At 33.3% G+C, this 23,082-nt stretch overlaps 4 protein-coding genes across 4 annotated transcripts; all 4 read left to right on the forward strand.

The window, feature by feature from the left end:
- Positions 1–9,437: 9,437 nt before the first annotated feature.
- Positions 9,438–10,112, forward strand: LOC134716605 (uncharacterized). The gene has a single exon (XM_063579647.1). The coding sequence runs from the start codon at positions 9,438–9,440 to the stop codon at positions 10,110–10,112; it is 675 nt and encodes a 224-aa protein (XP_063435717.1).
- Positions 10,113–10,159: 47 nt separating this feature from the next.
- On the forward strand, positions 10,160–11,215 carry LOC134716699 (uncharacterized). The gene has a single exon (XM_063579737.1). It carries the CDS (start codon positions 10,160–10,162, stop codon positions 11,213–11,215), a length of 1,056 nt encoding a protein of 351 aa, XP_063435807.1.
- Positions 11,216–11,238: 23 nt separating this feature from the next.
- On the forward strand, positions 11,239–12,315 carry LOC134716797 (uncharacterized). The gene has a single exon (XM_063579835.1). The coding sequence runs from the start codon at positions 11,239–11,241 to the stop codon at positions 12,313–12,315; it is 1,077 nt and encodes a 358-aa protein (XP_063435905.1).
- A 1,100-nt stretch (positions 12,316–13,415) lies between these two features.
- Positions 13,416–14,258, forward strand: LOC134716887 (uncharacterized). Its single transcript, XM_063579935.1, has one exon. It carries the CDS (start codon positions 13,416–13,418, stop codon positions 14,256–14,258), a length of 843 nt encoding a protein of 280 aa, XP_063436005.1.
- Positions 14,259–23,082: the final 8,824 nt, after the last annotated feature.

Here is a 23,082-nt window from a genome sequence, read left to right on the forward strand (position 1 = left end):
TCACATGTCGGAAGTATTAACGACACAGTCAGCGACTACTTTTGTCTAGTCATAATGTCACACCATGCTTTTTTACTTGTTTTGACGTAACGTTCTGTAAAACTTGACATGTAGTGCCTAACGTCGCAAATTACGGAAGCCTTTACCTGCTATGCTAATTAACTTTTTCCAATTTGATATAACGAATTATGAATTTGATATAACAAATTATGAATTTGATATAACAAATTATGAATTTGATATAACAAATTATGAATTTGATATAACAAATTATGAATTTGATATAACAAATTATGAATTTGATATAACAAATTATCAATTTGATATAACAGATTATCAATTTGGTATAACAAATTATCAATTTGATATAACAGATTATCAATTTCATATAACAAATTATCAATTAGAAATAACAAATTGTCAATTTGATATAAAAAATTGTGAATTTATCTACCAATAGTATGATTTAATTATAACAATGAGATTGATTGAAATATTGCGTAACCCAAATTGGAGCATTTTTTGTGTATTGATTCATTGTTTATCTGACGTCCAGCGACAAATATGTCATTGAATGCTTATTGAATGAATGCAAAACTTTCTTAACAGGTTTAATGTTTCTGAAACCCTCTCCCTTTCCTTTTATCTGTTATTTGAGACAGTTTGGGGGACTAGTTTGAACGTTCTCTATTCAGTACATGGAACCAGATGTCTTAGAACGAACGATTATAGTAGAAAAAGGATCAATTTATATTGAACATTTTCAAATCAGAAAGAATGTAAAGTGTGTTTCTAGGGACATAGGAACATGCAAGGATAAAAAATGCTTCCCCTTCCTCAAAATACTGGCATGCTTCTTTATCAATTTCGATGGGCACATACAAGGATTAATAAAACATCCTTAAGTTCATCCTTGCATTTTTCTTTATATATTTGGGCCTCAAAGACTTCTGTAGCAAATAAATTATCATGCAAAACCATAACTTTTTTTATAAGTTTTTTTTGGATACAATATCTTAACAGATTTTTATCGAATCTTATTAACATTAATATCTGTATCTTTTTCGGTGGGGGACATTTTAGCGCATTGATAAGACATTTTAGAGAAAAATATCTAACGTTTAAGCGCCAAAGAAAGCCCATTTTAGCCCAAGTTTTTTTTAAACCCAGTCGAGCAAAAATGGATATTATCAATGCCCATTTTAGAGCAATGCTTTAATCCATTTTATGATTAATGATTAATGATCAATATTTTTTTAAATAGAAGCAAGACAGCACAATTGAAAAAAATATCATATCCATTAAAATATAACACAAAAATTTTAAAATCAAATTTTAAAAGCCCGTTCTAGTCTGGAATTTATATTCTAGAGAACGTACGTAATGGGTTCTGGGTATACCCCCTGTACAATAATGTTTATAAAGTTGCAGCGGAACTGATTTTTCTCTTTATCTTGTCTAGATTGTGGTGCACATTCGTCTATACATTGTATTTTTATATCTGTTGTTGTTTGCAATTTGATGATAGTATCAAGAAAAACGTAAATAGCTGAGTGACAACTATAGATCCGAATTACTTTTATTTCCATGATGCACCAAAGTGAACATATATATATGTACATACAACTTTAATATTAAGCCAGCATAAATTAATGCTCGTGGTTTAAGTATTACTAGAACACACCCGCGAAATCGCGGGCATATACAGTTTGTAAACTGTTGTAGGATGATTTTTTACAAAAGATATTTTGACTGGAGAATTTCATATAAGGTATCAAAAAGCCCTCCGTTATGTGTTTCCTTTTCTGTTAAATTCGATTATTTTTTTGTGTTTTTGGCCTTATGCCACAATTATTCTTCCTCTTTGGTATAATGCATTTTTTGATAAAAGTCAAATTAAATTAAAAATTTGCACCGCTTCAATCATGAAACAAATTAAGCTGCTTACATACCATTATTATTAGATAATAAAATGTGCTTGTAGAACAACCCATCAGTGCTTTTCCATTTGAAAGCCCTATTAACATGCCAATGGTACGATTCGAATCTCGTATAAATGACTAACGCTCATTTGAGGGGTGGTCTGAGGGGCCCTTATTCTGAAATCCCGGGCTTAAAAACATGAAATCCCGAGATGCGTATTTTAACGAAATTCATATCCCGACATCCCGATATAAAAAAAAATATTCCCGCATCCCGTAAAAATCAGTTCCGAAATCCCGAGCTTAAAAGAACCAGATCCCGACGTTCCTAATAAGTCTTGCCTCCCGCTAATCTCTACCCTACTTTCATTTTGATCAAATCACTACTTTCACTTTCAACAATAAATTTGTATGCGTTCCTCCGTTCGTTTGTAAGTCCGTCCTTCTGTCCGGGTTCAGGTTAACGTTTTTACTTTCAACAATAAATTTTCATGCCCCATTTATGGGAATTATATTTTCTAGTTTGTTCTTCCGTCTGTCCCGCTTCAGGTTAAAGTTTTTGTCGAGGTAGTTTTTGATGAAGTTGAAGTTCAATCAAATCGAAACTTAGTAAATATGCTAGGATGAAATTTTAAAAAAATTAGGCAGGACAGGAGTTTTGAGTAAAAAAAAAGGCAGGATGAGACACTTGCAAAAAAAAAAAGTCAGGACGATAATTTAGGTAAAAAAAGTCAGGATAAAAAAAAAAAAAGGCAGGACCGAACAGAGTGAAAAATAAAAAGGCAGGACAGAGATTACAGCTAAAAAAAAATACAGGACAACATTTTTCATCCTAGCCACCCCCCCCCCCCCCATAAAAATCAAATGGTAGCTCCCTAATGTCAATTTACAAAACTTCTGGGAAAATAAACGGAAGAGGAAGTTGTCTATGAATAAAAGCCGGGGTGATGACGGACAAATATCCGGACTTCTTTTTTTCCGTTTTTCTCCCAAAATAACCGAAACTGAATAATCATAAGAATGGATGACGAATGCGACTATGCATGGTACCTATTGGACATACATTTACAATGATCAATTTACTGAGGAAGGAGGAGAAGCGACACCCAAAATGAGGTCTTCTCGTTTAATAGTATAGATTCAACTAGGAAAGTTTTCGCTAGAATGGGCTATCGAAAATACAGCTGAACGGATTAATCCTGCGCTAAAATGGGCTCTAATGTCTGCGCTAAAATGTCCCCTAGTAGTTTTTCGCTAAAATTATCTGCGCCCATCAGTTTTCTTGTTCATATTATAGTTGAAATTAAATTTCCTTTTGTTTATGAAATTGGCAAATTTGATTAGATTAATTTTATTGTGGTTAATTTTAAATTTGCTTTCAACTGTTGATTCTTTTAACATTTAATACAGGCGATGAAACAAACGATTCAACTAATAATTTTTTTATTCAGAAATTATCAAAAGCGGATAAAAGAATAAGCCCTTGACACCATTTGCGAGTATTGTTGCGAAAGTACGCAATTATAAAGACACTGGACTTTAATTTTGACATTGTGTATATAAAATTACATTGTTATTTTAATTATAGTAAATGAATCATACTAGAATATTCTAGATGGATAGTGAAAGTACTTGTATATATATTTATGTTTAAGAAAGCTTTGGCAATTTCCGGAATTTACCCTGTTACTAAAAATAGATTATTTCCCATTTCTCTAGTTAATTGTAGTTTGTTCAAGATTTAGAATGTTCTTATGATTTTAGTATATAAGATAATTAAGGGTTTTTATGGATAATGGTCATTGTTAAAATAGTAGTAATAGAAGTAAAGAAGTAATATCAGTTGAACTAGAAAGAAAAAGACGGATTATATCAATGTGGTATTTATTAACGTTTACAAACTGTACATACTGTAAATAACTGTTAGTTATTTGGATTAAAGATATAAAAGGATTCCGTGTTAGTCTGATTTCGCCACATTGTATGGTGCCGGAACCCGGGAATAACAGAAAAAGAAATTTATAAAGAACACGGAAAAGAAGTTACCACAGAAAAGATGGCAGTCTCATATTTGAAAGGACTCTGTACAAGGTACAATAATTTGTTAGCTAAAGAATTAGATAAAAGTGGAGATATAATAGCACAAGGGATTCAAGATAAAAGTGTGACAACACAATTAAGGCAAGTTTTATCAGCAGAGAGACGATTAGAGGATTTTGCAGCAAAACTTGAAGAAAGTATGAAAGAAATTTCACTTATATTAGAGGAGAGAGAAGATAACTTTATTTGAAAAGCACTTTACGCCCATATGGACCAATGGCTTAAAACATTATACATAATATACAGTTTACATAAAACAATGAAAATAAACAATGGACACACTTTGAACTATAATTTGTCTTTTTTTTTTTAAATCAATATATATATATATAAGAGATTCAAATTATATCAAGGACTCCCTGCCCTCAGTCTTAGTGACTTTTTTAAAAAGGAGCCTAATTTGCAAGTGTCCTGTTTTGTTTCAGGATTGAGAATATGTTTTAATTTATCTATATCATTTAAGTTATTATATTTATTTTCATTTAAAAATTCTTTTCTTAATTGCTCATTTATTTTACATTTAAAAAAGAAATGAAACTCATCATCTAGTACATCACAATGTGTACATATATATATAGTCTTAAATCTCTGGGAATTTTCCTGTATCTTCCAGTTTCTATTAATAAGCAGTGGTCACTTATTCGAAATTTAGAAATTAGTTGTCTATATTCAAAGTTTTGAGAAAGTAGGTATGGTTAAAAGTTATAGCTTTTCTTTATTTTTTTAAAAAGTTGGAGTTTGCTATTCTCTTGTAAATTTAATATTTTATCATTATATAAATTTTCATAGGAGTTTTCTAGATTTTGTTTGTATATTAGCCTATTATTTTTATCCTTATTTTGGTTAACAATTTCTAAATCATTTTGACTTCTGACATGATTTACATAGGAGTACCAAGAATAAATACCTGCATTATGTAAAGTTTTTGCCAAATTTAGTGTCTCTTTTAGTAAGGGACTAGTTTCTTCCCTTAATAGTCTATCATGAAAAAGAAGAGTTTGTCTTTTTATAAAGCAATCAATAGGGTAGCTGCCTAATTCAGATCGAGCAGCTATATTGCAAGAGCATTTTTTTACTCCTAAAGTTAACTTATTAAATTTATTTAGTACTTTATCAGGTGGACTTTTGTCAATGAAATTTAGAGTATCTACTTTTTTGTTATTTTTATCTCCTTTAATTGAAGCTTTATAAAAGGATGAGTATGCATCCATATACCATATTTCACTGTTATAAGTTAATATTGGTCTGACGAGAGAGTTAAATAAATGGTTTGACAAATTTACAGGAGTCTGATGAATCGAATTACAATATGTTTTTATAGAATACATTACTTTCATAGATTTTTTGGCTAATTCTTGTGCTGAATGAATAAGATTTCCATTCTGACTAATAATATTACCAAGAAATTTAAACTTTTCCATTTGCTCTAATTTATCACCATTATAATTAAAAGAATGGTTAAGATTTTTCCTATTGTTACTTGTGCTTAAAATCATAGTTTTAGTTTTTTTACAATTTACAGTTAACTGCCATTTATCACAGTATTGAGACAAATGGTTTAAACTTGACTGAAGACCCTCTTTAGTTTCAGACATTATCAAAATATCATCAGCAAATAGGAGGCTTCCAATATTTGTCTGTTCTATTTTCAAGGGATCACAGTCATCCTGTTTAAAAATTTGAGGTAGATCATTTATGAAAATATTGAATAGGGTGGGACTTAAAGAATCCCCTTGTCTTACCCCTCTAGTTACTTCAAACCAGTTAGTGAGTTTATTATTAATCTTTATTGAAGATTTAGTGGTTGAATACATATTTTTTATTACTTGATACATTTTACTGCCGATACCCTGGGACAAAATTTTATATAATAAAGCTGTTCTCCAAATGGAGTCAAATGCTTTACGTAAGTCAACAAAACAAATATATAATGGTTTCTTTTTTAAATTTAAATATTTATTAATCAAAGTTTTAAATACAAATAGACTATCTGTAGTTCTTAATTTAGGAAGAAATCCAAATTGTTCCTGGCTAAATTTGTTTTCCATATATTTAATTATTCTGTTATTTAAAATTGAGCTAAATATTTTGGCAATACCATTTATAAGAGATATTCCTCTGTAGTTATTTGGGTCTTTGGAATCTCCCGACTTAAATATTGGCACTAATAGAGAATATTGCCATGTTTCAGGGGAACATCCTGAATCAAGAACAAGGTTATATAATTTTGTGTAGCATTTAATAGTTACTGGACTACAATATTTAATCACCTCATTTACAATGGAGTCTGGTCCAGGGGATTTTTTCATTTTAAGGGATTTTATAACTTTATTTACTTCTGATATAGTTATTGGGCTATCAGTTATTTCATTAAATCTATTTTCACTCTCTTTGTTTTTCAAAAAAAGGTTTATCTCATCTTCTGCTTTCTCGCAAGGTTTGTTCCAAAGACCTTGCTTTTGAAAATGGTTTGTTAGGTTATCTGATTTCATATTAATTTCTGTGGTATTCATATTATTTCTTAGAGATTTAAGTAGTTTCCAAAATTGTTGAGGGTCTTTAGTTTGAAGATTTGATAGTTTTTCAATCATTTGTTGTTGATATTGGATTTTTTTCTTTTTACTTGCTTTTTTTAAATATTTTGCAGTTTCAAAAAATTGCTGTTTTAAATTTCTATCAAATGGTTTATGTTTTAGTTTTTTACCTAAATTATTGATTTTACTTTTTAAATCTTTTAATTCATTGTCTGACCAAGGGTTCTTTTTTATTTTACTTTTCTTTTGCTTTATTGGAACTTTTATTATACATGTTTTAGAGGCTACATTATCTAGAATTTCTGTTAATGATTTTGAAGCTTCATTTATGCCTTTTTCATTTCTTACAAAGTGGGTGATTTCAAAATTTAAAATCTTATTTTTCACTTCATCAGAGTTTAATGCTTCATACATCTTACCATGTGACACATCAGTCCATCTGTATGTTGTGAATTTTTTCATATTATTATTATTAAAGTCCTTTTTATTTATATATTGTTTTATATCACATTTTAGTTTAAATGAGATCTGTACATGGTCCGATAAAAAATTCAGATCAGAGGTACAAAAATATTCTACTGAGGGCAGGAGATCCTTGCTCAATATTGCATAGTCAACTGTGCTACAGCCATTTTTAGAAAAATATGTGTGATAACCCAACGAATCTCCTAAATATCTACCATTTAAGATCCTAAGTCTTGAGGATAAACACATGTTCAGTAAATTATTACCTTGTTGGTTTAAAATATCTAAATTATTTCTTTTAATAGGAGAATCTAGATCATAGTCTTGGGGTAACATATCCTGTAAAAATTGGATACTATTATTTTCATTTTCAATGTAGTCAGCTTGTTCCCCAGTTCTGGCATTAAAGTCCCCAATTAGGGCTATATCCCCATATTTTGAATAATTTGCTATCTCAGCCTCTAAATTAAGTAAATCATCTGCAGTGTGTGTTGAATTTAATGGGGGGATGTACACCGCACAGAGATAGATATGTGTTCCTGTCCCAAAAAATGTTTTATTCAGTTTAAGCCACATTCTATTTGGTGACTGAGAGCCATCCTTTAGATATTCTATTCCTGGATATATTTGTTTTTTTATATAAACTATAATGCCCCCGCTATGTCTCTTAGACCTTTTATTTTTTTTCCTAGATTTTGAGATTGATACAAATCCATTTATTTGTGTATCTGCACTTTCTCCTTTCCATGTTTCAAGAATTACATTTATATCAGATTTAATATTTTCAATAAAACTAGGGTCCATGTATTTATCCCCAAGACCATGAATATTCCAAGACGCTACTGATAAATGCTTTTGTTGAAAAGTCATAATTACAAAAAAAGTGAAACAAGTTTTAAATTCTGGTGGGATAGTTCCAAGAGTTTTACTAAAGTATAACAGTTATCTCCCTTTGTACATGATGTGAATATATTACACGCTTAATGTTATTCAATAGTATACATACAAGTGAAAAATATTTTCATTTAAATATATATGTCAATTATATATAAATATTCTTAAAGTTTCAGAAAAAATTTCAAGCTGTAACTATTTTCAATTAAAACTTTCTAGATGTACTTGTACATTCAAATGTATTATTTAAATTTTAGTGTAAATATTGTTCTCTAAGTGCTTAGCTTATATATATCTATGTAAACCGAACAATGTAAATAAATTCTTATAAAATACAGCAAATGTATTTCTTTGTCCTTATGAACCATAAAATATGAATAATTTGAAAGGGATCATATTGATCCTATATACATGTAGATGAAGGAATTACTACTATTAGCTACCAATATCAAGATAATACAAATGTATTGTCTTTGTTTTCTTTTTGTTTCAACAAACATATAAGCATAGGTCAAGCAAAACATATTGTACTTCCTGTACTACTAAAATAAACAATTCAAAAATAATTAAATCTTATGTTTTCTTTCTTTCTTTTTTTTTTTTTTTTTTCTGTAAAGAAAGTTAAAATATTAGAAGCCTTCAGCACCTCATCGAATCTTTCGACATCAAGTTATCATTAATTCTGAACAAAAATTTAAACAGTACCTTTCAAAATTTGATAAACTGTACATGATAAATACAAAACAATAAATTGTTACAAAGCAAATTTAATTTTCAGAGTTATTCATGTTGTTTATGATTTTGCAAAAATATCTAATTAAAAGACAATTTTCTTAATAGTTGTTTCATCAGTATTTCCATGTTGTCATTTTCATGATTCACATTGTTTCTCTCCTCTGATTGGTACGGGTAGTTTTGATCCGTTTGAATGTGTCTATTTTGGTATTCCCTCTCATTTGGGTATCTTTGATATTCTTGTCTCAGATGTTCCCTCTCATTTTGGTAACTTGGGTATTCCCTCCCATTTTGATATTGGTTATCATTATAGTTTGCATATTGGTGTCCATTAGAGTATGACTGATGACGGTTTTGTATTCCATATTGGTGATTATATCCTCGGTTGTACTGGACTCTTTCTCTCCTTTGTTGATTGTTCCCGGAACTGATTCCTAATATTGGGTTCAAAATTTCCTTTAAATTTCTGACATACGTAGGGACCCCCTTTTCCAATGACAGATGTATTCCATCCCTGAAGTCATTTCGTGTCATGTTTTTCTGTCTAATGATTGTAAATCCATATTCTTCAGTGTGATTTTCAAGGATTTTATTAAATAACGAAGGTGACATCGCAAAATTTACAAAGGCGAGTGAAACATATTTTGAATTGCTTGACGGTGTAACACAGCGCTTAGACGAATTAAAAATATTCGAGGAAGAAATTCAGGATAAAATAACAGATATTAAGAAAACAGAATCAGCCACGGACCACAAGGTGGAGCATTTAATACAATTACAGACACAAATGCAAGAACAGATAGTACAGTTTCAACAGTTACAACTCCAAGAATTACAGAGGAAAAGTCAACCTTCAACAGTAAGTGCAGTTAAACTTCCTAAATTAGACCTAGTTTCGTACAATGGAGAAAAGTTAAAATGGACAGAATTTTGGGATTCATTTGAAGCTGCAGTGCACACAAATCAAAGCTTGACAAAAATAGAGAAATTGAATTACTTGAAAAGCAAACTTTTTGGAACAGCTAATTCTGCTATATCTGGCTTACCGCTCTCCCATGAAAATTACGATGTAGCAATTTCAATACTAAAGGAAAGATTTGGAAATGTTCAATCTGTTGTCAACAAGCACTATTCAGATTTAATAAACCTTCAGTCAGCTTCAAATCAAACTACACATCTACGTAGACTTTATGATGACTTGGAACGACACTTACGTAGTTTGGACGCAATGCATCAAGATGTAACCCAAGATGTATTCATCTCGATGATAACATCTAAGCTACCAAAGGAAGTTCTTATTCAACTTGAAATACAGAAAGGTAACAGTGAAAGATGGACTGTAGGGAAGTTGAGACAGTTTCTCAATACTTACATAACTGCCAGGGAAGCTGCAGAAAGTCAGTCTAAGGAAACACATACTGGTCCCAGTTCTGAAGAAAAACAGCAGTCTAAAATCCAGTAAACAACAGTAATTTTCAACCAAGAAAACACTTATCTGCAGAAGCTCTGATGACAATAAAGCCATTTGGAAAAAACTCAGGCAGTGGAAATTCAATGGTATGCAGATATTGTGATGGACACCACTGGAGTGATGAGTGCAGAAAGCTCAGTACAATTGAAGACAGAAAGCAGAAAATCAAGGATAGTTGCTATACCTGCCTGAAGCCAGGACATGTTAGTAGAGACTGTAAATTTGAAAAGGCATGCTATCATTGCAAACAGAAAAAGGGACACAATAGAAGTCTATGCCCGAAGAAAATTCCCTCTCAACATAAAGAAGTTTCACATCTAGCTGATGAAATGTGTGAAATAGCTTCACGTGAAGAGAACGTACCAGAGAATAGCTTGTTGTCCTCCGGGGATATAGTTTTGATGCAGACAGCTCAAACAACTGTGTCAAATATAGAAGTTAATGAAACAGAAGTAGTAAGACTATTAATGGACTCCGGATCTCAGCGAACATATATAACAGAAAATTTGGCCAAGAGATTAAACTTGAAGAAGAAGGCTACAGAGGAGATAACTCTTGTAACATTTGGTGCAGATAAGCCAAAAACATTAAGAACACAAAAGGTGTCATTAAAGATCAGACTAAAAGATGGAGTTTGTATGCTTATTGATGCTAATGTTGTTCCTAAGATAACAGGATCAATACTAAGAAGACCTCTACAAATGGATGTATGTGAAAATGTGAAATACTTATGTAACAATCTGCAACTTGCTGACACACTGCCTAGTAGCTTAGAAAGTTCAACAATAGAGATTCTTATCGGAAATGATTATTATTTAGATATCATATTGCCACAGAAAATAGAAATTCAACAAGGGCTTTATCTACTTGGCTCTAAGCTAGGATGGATCCTTACAGGAAGGTCACAATTAAGTGATGAAGAAAGTGAGAACAAAATGTCCATGACAGTAAATGGCTTATTAACTTTAACAGAATGCTGTCTTCACTCTACAATTGACACATGTCTTCAAATCAAGCCTCCCATTGAAGATTTCTGGAAATTGGAAACTATTGGAATACAAGATTGTCCATATGCATCAGACTCAATACTTTGAGTAACTTTGTCACCTCACTCAAAATGGAAAATGGAAGATATCAAGTAGCCTGGCCATGGAAAGAAAAATTACCGGAACTTCCTGAAAATAGGGAACTCGCATACGGAAGACTAAAGTCACTTTTTCAGAAAATGAAGAACAATCCTGACCTATTAAACAATGAGATTATTCAAGACCAGTGCAAAAAGGGCATCATAGAAAAAGTGTCTAACCAATGTAGTAAGGATACCGGAATCAAACATTACATACCACATCATGCTGTAGTTGACCCAACCAAACCTACAACTAAAGTAAGGATAGTTTATGATGCATCTGCCAAATCAAAACCTGAGAATAAAAGTTTGAATGATTGCCTGCACAGAGGACCAGTAATGTTACAAGATTTATGTGGACTCTTGTTGCGTTTTCGAATGAACAAAATTGCAGTAGTTGCTGATATTGAAAAGGCATTTCTCCAAATTGAACTACAAAAAAATGACAGAGATGCAACCAGATTTTTTTGGCTAAGAAACATTAATCATCCAACTGTAGAAAATAATGTACAAGTTTACAGATTTTGCAGAGTGCCATTTGGAGTTATATCAAGTCCTTTCCTACTTGCAGCAACTTTGGACTATCACCTTGACACATACAAAAATGCAACAGCAGCAAATATTAGAGAAAACATTAATGTGGATAATGTAATTACTGGAGTAGATTCGACAGAGAATGCAGTTACATTATATAAAGAGGCAAAACAAATATTCAGTGATGCATCAATGAACTTAAGAGAATGGGCATCAAATTCACAGCAATTTTTAAAATGCATTCCCAAGGAAGACCAGGCAAATAGAGAAAAATTAAAGGTTCTTGGATTAACTTGGACAATAAAAGATGATACATTGACGGTGAACAGTGCAAGAAATGATAACATGTTTCCAATCACCAAAAGAGAAGTATTACAGAGAGTGGCTTCTGTGTTTGATCCACTTGGATTTTTTACACCAGTGACTTTAAGAACCAAGCTTTTCCTCCAAATGTTGTGGAACAAGAAAATGGAATGGGATGAACAACTGACAGAGGAAGATATTCAGCAATGGAAAGAAATCTCTTTTGATTAAGATGAGATTCAGGAATATCATATTCCTAGAGCTATTGGGCTACCAGGTACAGTTACGTTCAGATTACTATGCTTTTGCGATGCTTCAACCAAAGCATATGCTTCTGCTGTTTATCTACATCAACTCAGGGAAGACAACTTATGTAAAATTGATTTACTGTTTTCCAAGACACGCCTGGTTCCAAATAAGAAAATAACTTTACCACGACTTGAGTTATTAGCAGTTGTCATTGGTGTCCGTTGCATTGACTTTGTTAAGAAGCAATTACAACTTCCTATCTGTGAGACGATTTTGTGGACAGATTCTCAATGTGTTTTACACTGGATAGGATCGAAAAAACCTCTAGCAACATTTGTTGATAATAGAATAAAGGAGATTAGGCAGCAACAAGACATTCAATTTCAGTACGTCTATACGAAGGAAAATCCAGCTGATATTGCAAGCAGAGGCACAACAGTATCACTGTTAAAAGAAAACAGCCAATGGTGGCATGGTCCCTCTTGGTTAACAAAACACAGAACTGAGTGGCCTAGATGGGATCCTCACAATATAAGTGTTGACAATCAAAATTCGATTGAAGCAGAATACAAGGTATCTAAAGTATTACATGAAGCAAAATTGCTTGCTGGAGAGGGTCCTAACGGAGAAACAAACAGTGTTAGAAATTCGAAATCTAGTGTTGGGTATCTGTTAGACATTGATTGTAGCAGATTTTCCTCATTTATCCGCTTGATCAGAGTATCAGCTTGGGTATTGAGATTTATTAAACGGTTAAATAAAGAGACGATATCTGGTCCTCTAACAGCTGCAGAGCTAGAACACGCAAAGTTATTGTGGATACAATCTGTTCAAAAACAATGTTTTGGTGAAGTGATGCTAGCAATTAAAGAAAATAAAAGACACAACTTAGTAAGTCAGTTAGGACTCATTTTAGACCAGGAAAATGTGATCAGGTGTATTGGTAGATTAGGAGCTGTTCAACTGTCAGAAGGGGCAAAACACCAATATTACTTCCAAAGAAAAACAAAGTTACTGAACTGTTAATTGAAAGCATGCACAGAAAAAACTTTCATGTTGGTGTCTCACAAACTTTATCAGCGATGCGTCAAACATACTGGATTCCACAAGGACGTTCAGAAGTAAAAAGAGTTTTGAGAAAATGTACAATCTGCAAACGGTGTGAAGGCGGACCATATAAAATGCCATTAATGCCTCCACTTCCAAAGAAACGAGTAAACGAGTCAGCCCATTTTACATATACAGGAGTAGACTATTTTGGACCAATTTTTGTGAAATCAGACACTGGAAGCAAAAAAGTATGGGTTTGCTTATATACATGTCTAGTGGTTAGAGCCATACATATGGAATTAATGCAAGACATGTCAGCAGAGGAGTTCTTACTAGGCTTTCGAAGGTTCATTGCTCGCTGGGGTAACCCAAAACAAATTATTTCAGATAACGGATCCCAGTTCAAGTTAGCTAGCAATACCTTAGAAGAAGCATGGAATGGTGTAACAGTGAATTCAGATGTGCAAACATACATGGCAAATGAAGGAATTCAGTGGCAATTCATTGTTGAGTTAGCACCTTGGATGGGTGGATTTTATGAAAGATTAATTGGTATTGTAAAAAGATGTTTACGGAAAACAATTGGAAAGTTATGTCTAACAAATGAACAATTTAGAACTCTCTTAGCTGAATCTGAAGCAGTGGTGAATTCAAGACCACTGGTATATATTGGAGATGACATAAATTCTAATATTATTCTTACACCAGCACACTTTCTAACTCTGAACCCTAAAACAGGATTTCCAGATCAAAACGAAGAAGATTCTACAGATCCAGAATACTTACCGCAAATCAGTAGTGCTAAAAAAATTGCTATTGACATGGAAGAAAGGACAGAAACATCTAAATATGTTTTGGAAAACATGGAGAGATGAGTATCTCCTTAGTCTACGTGAAAGAACTGCCAACAAACTAAGGAGTGGAAGAATTCAGAGCAAAACTCCAGCTAACTTAAAGGTTGGTGATATAGTGTTAATTAAGGAAAACCTTCCACGAGGAAGTTGGAAAATTGGCCGTATATGTCAATTAGTAGTCAGTCGAGATGGACAAATAAGATCTGGAAAAGTTATGCTACCTAATAAAAAGACATTAAACAGAGCTCTGAATATGCTTTATCCTATAGAATGTGAAGAGTTAGATGAGGGCTTAAAAAACTCAGTTACGGAAAAGGATACTGAGTTGATAAATGACAAAACTAAAACTACACGAGAAAGAACACAAAGACAAGCAGCCCGAACAGCAATGAAGAAGATACAAGAACAGTTGGAATCATGATAAACTTTCTTTGGCCTCTGGAGTGTTGCGAAAGTACGCAATTATAAAGACACTGGACTTTAATTTTGACATTGTGTATATAAAATTACATTGTTATTTTAATTATAGTAAATGAATCATACTAGCATATTCTAGATGGATAGTGAAAGTACTTGTATATATTTATGTTTAAGAAAGCTTTGGCAATTTCCGGAATTTACCCTGTTACTAAAAATAGATTATTTCCCATTTCTCTAGTTAACTGTAGTTTGTTCAAGATTTAGAATGTTCTTATGATTTTAGTATATAAGATAAGGGTTTTTATGGATAATGGTCATTGTTAAAATAGTAGTAATAGAAGTAAAGAAGTAATATCAGTTGAACTAGAAAGAAAAAGACGGATTATATCAATGTGGTATTTATTAACGTTTACAAACTGTACATACTGTAAATAACTGTTAGTTATTTGGATTAAAGATATAAAAGGATTCCGTGTTAGTCTGATTTCGCCACAAGTATGATGGTCTTGTGAAACAATGATAGTCCGTCGGAAGGGGGCGATAAATGACTGACCCGTGCTAAGAGAGAGCAATATCTCTTGCACGTAAAAGTCACCCTTTTAGATTTCGAAAAGAGCAGGCTAAGGCTACAAGGAAGCACTCACACCCTCAAAGTGGAAACGGATTAATAATCCACTATAAATAAATATGTTTAAACTAAAAGAAAAAGCAGCAGAAAAGACTGGTTTAAACTTTTTTTAAAGTATCCTGTTTCAATCAAAAGAAAGAGAAAATAGCTATGCTCCAAGGGGATACTAAATGTTTTAATTTAACTGTAATTAAAAATTTGTGCCGCTTTTGCATTTCGGTTCTATACGTAGCAAGTAAAGCAAACCGCTCATACAAATTATGCTGTATGATTGAGCTGCACGAAATGAAAAAAAGTACGACGTTATTTATACAATGCATGAAAAATAACGTCAAACTAACGTTACCAAAACTGACACCAACACCGTACGCGACGTCAATGCAGTTGCCTAATGACCATCAACCTTTGGAATGTCTGATTAACAAAGTCATCCAGGACATACACTCTAAAAAACAGATTAGAGACTGTACCTTTATGAAGATGATAAATATGAGGTGCATTTAATGTATGAAGTAAGGATATTTGTTTTCCGCACTATTGTCTGTATACCATAAAACATGTACCACAATGCAATATTTAAAAAAAATCTATTATCGATACTGGTTGGTGCAGTGCCTTTGATCTGTACGAACTTGATATTTTCAGTATATCTGGACTTGTTGTATACATCTTCCAATGTGTCAGTACATTATGTCAGCATCTTTTAGTACTGGAGTCTTTCATTTCATTAACAAAACTTTTTTTTTTATTACAATCATTATTAAACTTGTATCTTTTTTTCTGTATTTTGATATTTCAATATTTGTTAATCATTTAATCAAATCAGTTACACGAACTGGAACTTTCAAACTTTCTATTATCATGTATTGCTAGTAATCTGAAATCAGCTGGAATCACAAATGATCTGGTGCTGTTAAGATGATTCGTCGTCTGAGTTTAACCTATCCAATAACTATAAAGTGTTGCGATACATTAATACACAACACATGAATAGTAACCAGAAAGGTGAAGCCACTTCTTTACTCTTTATAAATGCTGAAAAGAGAAATAATAATTATATGAAAGATTATCAAAAATAATTTTTCGTTGTAACATCACAACACTAGGTAACAGAAAGTAAATATTCATGTATGATGTCATAATGATGTAGAATTAAATTTAAAGATTGCTTTTTCACTCGTGGTTGATATTAAAAATAAAATACTTGCACACCCCCTTCCCTACGAGAAAACGCATTATTATTCGAAGAAAATCTTCATTTAAACTTCTTTTAAATTAAGTTTCCACACCAATATATGCCTGTTGTTTCTGCATAGTCGTTAAAACCTATTCAAAACACATATGAACCACTATATTTCAATTGAAATTTTATGGAACAACATCCAGGTCTATACTGTACATTATGAAAGGGAGAAAAGTGTTCAATTTCATCGAAGTTTTTACATGTATTTAGTGACTTTCGTGAAAAAAAATTTCCCATCTAAGATAGTATTTGGTTAACACATTAATTTGTGTGGTTTTTTTTTAATTTTAGCCTAGTCTTTGAACACAAAACTCTTGTAGCGATATTTACATTTTGTTCATTGTTGGAGACCATATGCTGACATTAAAATTGTTAACTGCTTAGTCATGTTAGTGCTATATCATTTGGTCTCAGTCCGGTGGAGAGTTGTCTCATTAGCAATCATACCATTACTCAGATATTGCTCACACTTCAAACGGCTGTTTTGCAAGACAAGCTAGGCCCATGAGCGTAGGAAGTCAAGACTCAAAGTAATCTCGGACGGGCACAAGATAATTAGTTTTAGACCCTTGCAAAAAAGAGGCAAACAACACATTCAATTTTCTAGATCGAAAATCAATCTTAATTAAGTTTTTCATACTTTATTTTTCTTGAACTCATACTCTTACCAGTGATGCCTTTGAATGGTTTTCCTATAGGTTGTCTAGGGGTAAACAAATCAATTTTGCAGACCCAATATTTTTACTGGCCATGGCCATATACACCTTATCGCTATTAGCCTACTCGGCCGGCCGACCCGGCCGCTTGACCTTTTGACGCATACAACAACCACTTTTCCATTGTGCCGTCAGATATTGTTTTATGACATCAAAATTTTACGGGAACCTGTGTGATATCCAGTAATAGCGGACAAATATCGATAAGATGTATTGATGGTGGTTAATCGTCTCAGTGGGGTTTATGTCGATCATATTTTTGTCAAAACTATTCATAACTTCATGAAAAAGGACATACTTCAATAAGGAAAAATAAAAAGAATATAAAATTATGTGTATTCCCTATGTTTGTCTAGGAGGCTCATCGCTACCATAGGCGGATCCATCCCTCCTCCTTTTTCGTGTGAAAAAGAATGGTTTATTATACAGGTAGACATTAAAAGAAGACTTTAGCGGGGCCCTCTGTTATCGCAGTCAGTGACCCCCCAAATCCAATTTATAGAAAGTGCATCCCTCCCCAACGACATCGCCATCGGAGAATCTGGCGACTGACATTCATGAATCATTGTTGCCTAACCATTTGTGCCTGTAATTTTCCCTCTGGAAGTAATCAGAATTATATTATCCGGCTGGCGTATCAAGTCACTGAAATGCGTCCGAGATTACTCGGACTTCAAACAGCTGTTTTGCATCACAAGCTAGGCCCATGAGCGTAGGACGTCAGAGACAGAGACAGAGTAATCTCGGACGGGCACAGGTCAAATCGTCTCCTTTAGAAAAATTCGACATCTCTTCTTCTTCTTCCTTATAATCTGATAATGTCGATAATATATACATATGAAACCATTACAGACATACATGATACAGTTGTCGAGTTGAGTAGAACATTCCTTATGCCATGAATGAGGGGGGGGGGGGGGGGGGGGTGTTCATGAATGGCCAAATCTGAGAAATCTCGGACTACGAAGTGCATGTAAAATATAAGCAAATCTACTTACCTGTATGAATAGCGTTCTATTGCGAAAATGTTATTGTTATATCAAAATGATGATAAATTGCGGCATACTGGCCAAAGAAGTGTTTTCGTCCTTCCCCTTGCAACCATGTCCACTTCGCCGATTTTAAACATTCTTTTTACATGACGTCATGCGGGTGGGATTTACCGCAATTAGCGTAAAAAAATAGTGCAAGCGCTTTCAGTATTAAACATAAGAAAAACTAATATATAAGAGAATATTAAAAGGGTTATCTGTTTTAATTACTTTTCAAAAAATATTTATATCGGTATAAGTGATTCTTGAGAATTGATTTCTTTTCATGTTTACTGTGTCGGCACGAATCTCTACGCATGATGGTAAACCACCTATTACGTCATAATATCCCTGACGTCATTAGATAAAGTGTTGGGAAGAAACAACAACATGCAAAAGGATTTTTGTTGTTGTTTTATTTTTTGCATTACACAAAATTATGCATTGGAGTACATCTATAGAAATTCGGCCAACGGTATATCAAACAGAACTTGAAGGATTACTGCATTTTGGATATTTTGCGATATCTGCACTCCTACAGTTTCGGGATGCCAGCATCTCAATAAAACGGGATGCGAGCATTCCAAAAAAAAAGGATGCCAGGATCCCAATAAAACGGGATGCCAGCATCCCAATAAAACGGGATGCCAGCATCCCAATATAACGGGATGCCAGCATCCCAATATAACGGGATGCCAGCATCCCAATATAACGGGATGCCAGCATCCCAATATAACGGGATGCCGGCCAGCATCCCAATATAACGGGATGCCAGCATCCCAATATAACGGGATGCCAGCATCCCAAAATAACGGGATGCCAGCATCTAAATAAAACGGGATGCCAGCATCCCAAAAAAAACGGGATGCCAGCATCCCAATATAACGGGATGCCATCCCAATATAACGGGATGCCAGCATCCCAATATAACGGGATGCCAGCATCCCAAAATAACGGGATGCCAGCATCTCAATAAAACGGGATGCCAGCATCCCAAAAAAAAAACGGGATGCCAGCATCCCAATATGACTGGATGCCAGCATTTCAATATATAGGAAATCCAGCATCCCAAAAAAATAAAAAAAATAGTTTTACAAAATATATGCAAAACTAGCATCCCAGTAATAGTAAGATGCGCCAGTACATTATTATTTTAACAACAGCATCTACATCAAATTTTAATGCCAGAAGCATATAAAATAAAACACACAGCATACGTACTATAAAAAGATGCTACCTTATGCAAAATATGAAAGCAATTAAAAAATTGAGAAATACTTAGAAAAATTATTCAAAATTAGCATCTTTTCATTGAAATATGCTATCTCCTAATTATTTCACGGAATATATGAAAAAAACTGTACATGAGAATTTGAAATTTTAGTTGAGAACTCATTCACACAAGGAAATAAAATATAAAATTCATACTGGATACTCTGAAACTTATTTAGCCTAAGTTTGGCTGAAATTGATACTGCAGTTTCAAAGGAGAAGATTTTTCAAAGAAAGTCAACATGATGAACAAATTGTGAGAAAAAAAAATCTTTAAAGGGCAATAACTCCTTAAGGGATCAATTGACAATTTCGGTCAAATGGACTTATTTGTAGATCTTACTTTGTTTAACATTTTTGCTGTTCACAGTTTATCTGTATCTATAATAATATTCAAGATAATGACCAAAAACTGCAAAATTTCCTTAAAATTACCAATTAAGCGGCAGCAACCCAACAATGGATTGTTTGATTCATCTGAAAATTTCAGGGCTGATATATTTTGACCTAAGGAACATTTTTACCACGTGTCAGATTTGCTCTAAATGCTTTCGTTTTTGAGATACAAGCCAAAAACTGCATTTGACCCCTATGTTCTATTTTTAGCAATGGCGACCATGTTCGTTGATAGATCAAAACTTCGGTTACAATTTATAAACTAGATACCCCAAGGAACATTCAGTTAAAGTTTGGAAGTATTTGGTTTAGTAGTTTCAGAGGAAAAGATTCTTGAAATAGTTTACGACGACGACGACAGACGACGGACGACGACGGACGCCAAGTGATGGCATAAGCTCACTTGGCCCTTCGGGCCAGGTGAGCTAAAAAAGGGTAGAAAAGAAAGTATTATATGCTACCTTTGTCGGCTCTGATTAAAATCATTTTTAAGCCGGAAAAAAAGTAAAAAATGGTTATTTCAAAGGAATAAAATCATTGTCTAAAAAAAAAATATGTCCCGCTCCCGAGATTTAAGTTTTTACAGTTTTGACACTTTCCCCCTAATATACCTTTATATGTGTTATTGTAAGGCTAGCCTTGGGTCCTGGCTAATGATTAGCTCCGCTACATGTTCGACGCAGTATGATTTGGTCAGGCTTTCCAGGCTATTGTAAGGCAAAAGTCTCATGCTGGAAATTTAAAAAAAAACTTTTATAAATATTGAATTGTTTTTACGGCGAGAGTCTAGACTTTTGCTTCTTTATTGTGCTACTTAATGACTATAGTCTAAATGCTAGTTTTGAAATTTAAATTTAATTTTTAGATGATGATCAGATCTAGTAATTTTCTTTTTAACTTGAGTTTTCTTATACTGAACTGAGACTAGTACTATCTCAGTACTGATGAAGGACCTCCGTCTCATTTTAAAAACTACATTAAATTGTAATAATTTAATATCTTAAACCAACTCTGATTCGCTGTTATAAATATAAATCAATCAACCATTCTTACTGTCTAATGCTTCACTTTGATCATTGTATATGACAGATTACAATGGTGATGATATTGATTTTTAACAATATTTATTTATACATGTTATAGTAGATTGGTGTCCTTGGGGAAACAAGTCTTGGCAACTTTAATATATTAATCCCTTTCCAATGTATGGGTAATATTTGTTAATAAATGTGATATAAGACAATAATTACCGGGGCTTGAGCAGGTCCAGATTTTAATATTTTATCTCCTTGCAAATTTTTTAAAACGGTTTGAAAGCAGCAAAGAGTTTTTGAAGATGTAATTGCAAAATTGGCTGAAGACTGGTTCTTTGAAAAGAAAAGAAGTCAATGGGCTCAATGGTAAGTATAGGAGTGCCACACCGGCCTGTTCGAATTTATCCTCATTTTCCAGTGGCAGTCCAAATTCATCCGACAATCATCCCAACATCCCTAACGGCCATTATTATGGCAAGACCTACCTATTGTATTTATTGTTAACTTGTTCTCGTCATGAATATGCATAACATATTTGCCACTGGACGTTAAGCAATCAATAATACAATCATTCAATCCCTCGGTTCCTATAATTTGAATAAATCAACAACCTCCATCAATTTCTAGTGAACAAAATAAAATTGGTTATTCTGCATTAGTTTTTGAAATTAACGGGTGTCGGCAGTACAAAACGTTGTTTCTACGCATTTATTTAAAAATAAACCAATCTAGAGAATATTTTAGAACAAGCATTTCTGATATACCGCCCAATTTTCACCTGGCCCAATATCCCTTTGTACTATCATTTAGTGACGACGAAAACCTTGATTTATAGAAACTTGACGCTTGCTTGTGTAAGCATCGCATTGATAATAAACAAGAATGTGCCCATAGTACACGGATGCCCCACTCGCACTATCATTTTCTATGTTTATTTGACCATGAAATTGGGGTCAAAACTTTACTAAGTGTACTAAGTTTCAAGTTAATGTAACTTTAACTTCACCAAAAACTACCTTGACCAAAAACTTTAACCTGAACTTCGCGCGATCATTTTTCTATGTTCAGTGGACCATGAAATTGGGGTCAAAACTATAATTTGGCATTAAAATTAGAAAGATCATATCATTGGGAACATGTGTACTAAGTTTCAAGTTGATTGGACTTCAACTTCTTCAAAAACTACCTTGACCAAAAACTTTAACCTGAAGCGAACGGACGCACAGACGGACGAACGAACGAACGGAGGCACAGACCAGAAAACATAATGCTCCTCTACTATCGTAGGTAGGGCATACAAATAATCGAAACACCATAGTCGGAATTGCCAGTAATGACAGTACTTACAGGTGTTTGAATAAAAAAGTGGGTTTTATGTCAAAGAGAAAACAAGGCAAATACTTTGGTTGTTGTCGTTTTATAAAATTATAACACAGGGCCGAATTGGGCGTATATAGACTAATGAAATTTCAAAAATGGACGGGGTGTGAATTAATAAAAAATCTTGATCCGCCGTGCCTGCTCATATCTTAGTTGAGTCAGAGATGCATTTCTTCTTTTAGCGCATATGGTATGATAACATACCGCATACACACGTCTCAATCACACTACATTTATTCTATCTAGGCATAACTCATATAGAATTTTTTTTATGTGCAGGAAAGGTTTTTTTTTTTCTTTTGCAGATTCATCGACTCCTTCCCAAAAAATGTGGCATTGGGAACAATTCAGTATCCAACCCCTGGTCCACCAACATCTGATTTTTCCCCCAGGAATCGACCGAAATTAGTCTAAGTAACACTTATTTGGTAAAATGGACTGTGACAAATGAAAATAAATCGTCAGATTCTATGACGAATTGAAGTTAGTCGTCTGGTTCTCTTGACCCAACACATTTTAAGCATAAATTTACTGACAGATGCAGATAAACTAGTCTTCCTTTCTTCTAAAACTGATACAAAACCTGTGAAATACTATCATCAAAAAGGAGGGAGACGCTATTTACCTTCACGGGAGTCTAAATATACTTGGCTCCGATACTCAGAATCGGAAGATGCCGAATATTGTGAATTTGGCATGGCATTTTCTGATAATGCTTCGTTATC

This window comes from Mytilus trossulus, chromosome 1 (assembly GCF_036588685.1).
Source record: "Mytilus trossulus isolate FHL-02 chromosome 1, PNRI_Mtr1.1.1.hap1, whole genome shotgun sequence".
NCBI classification, from domain to species: Eukaryota; Metazoa; Mollusca; class Bivalvia; order Mytilida; family Mytilidae; genus Mytilus; species Mytilus trossulus.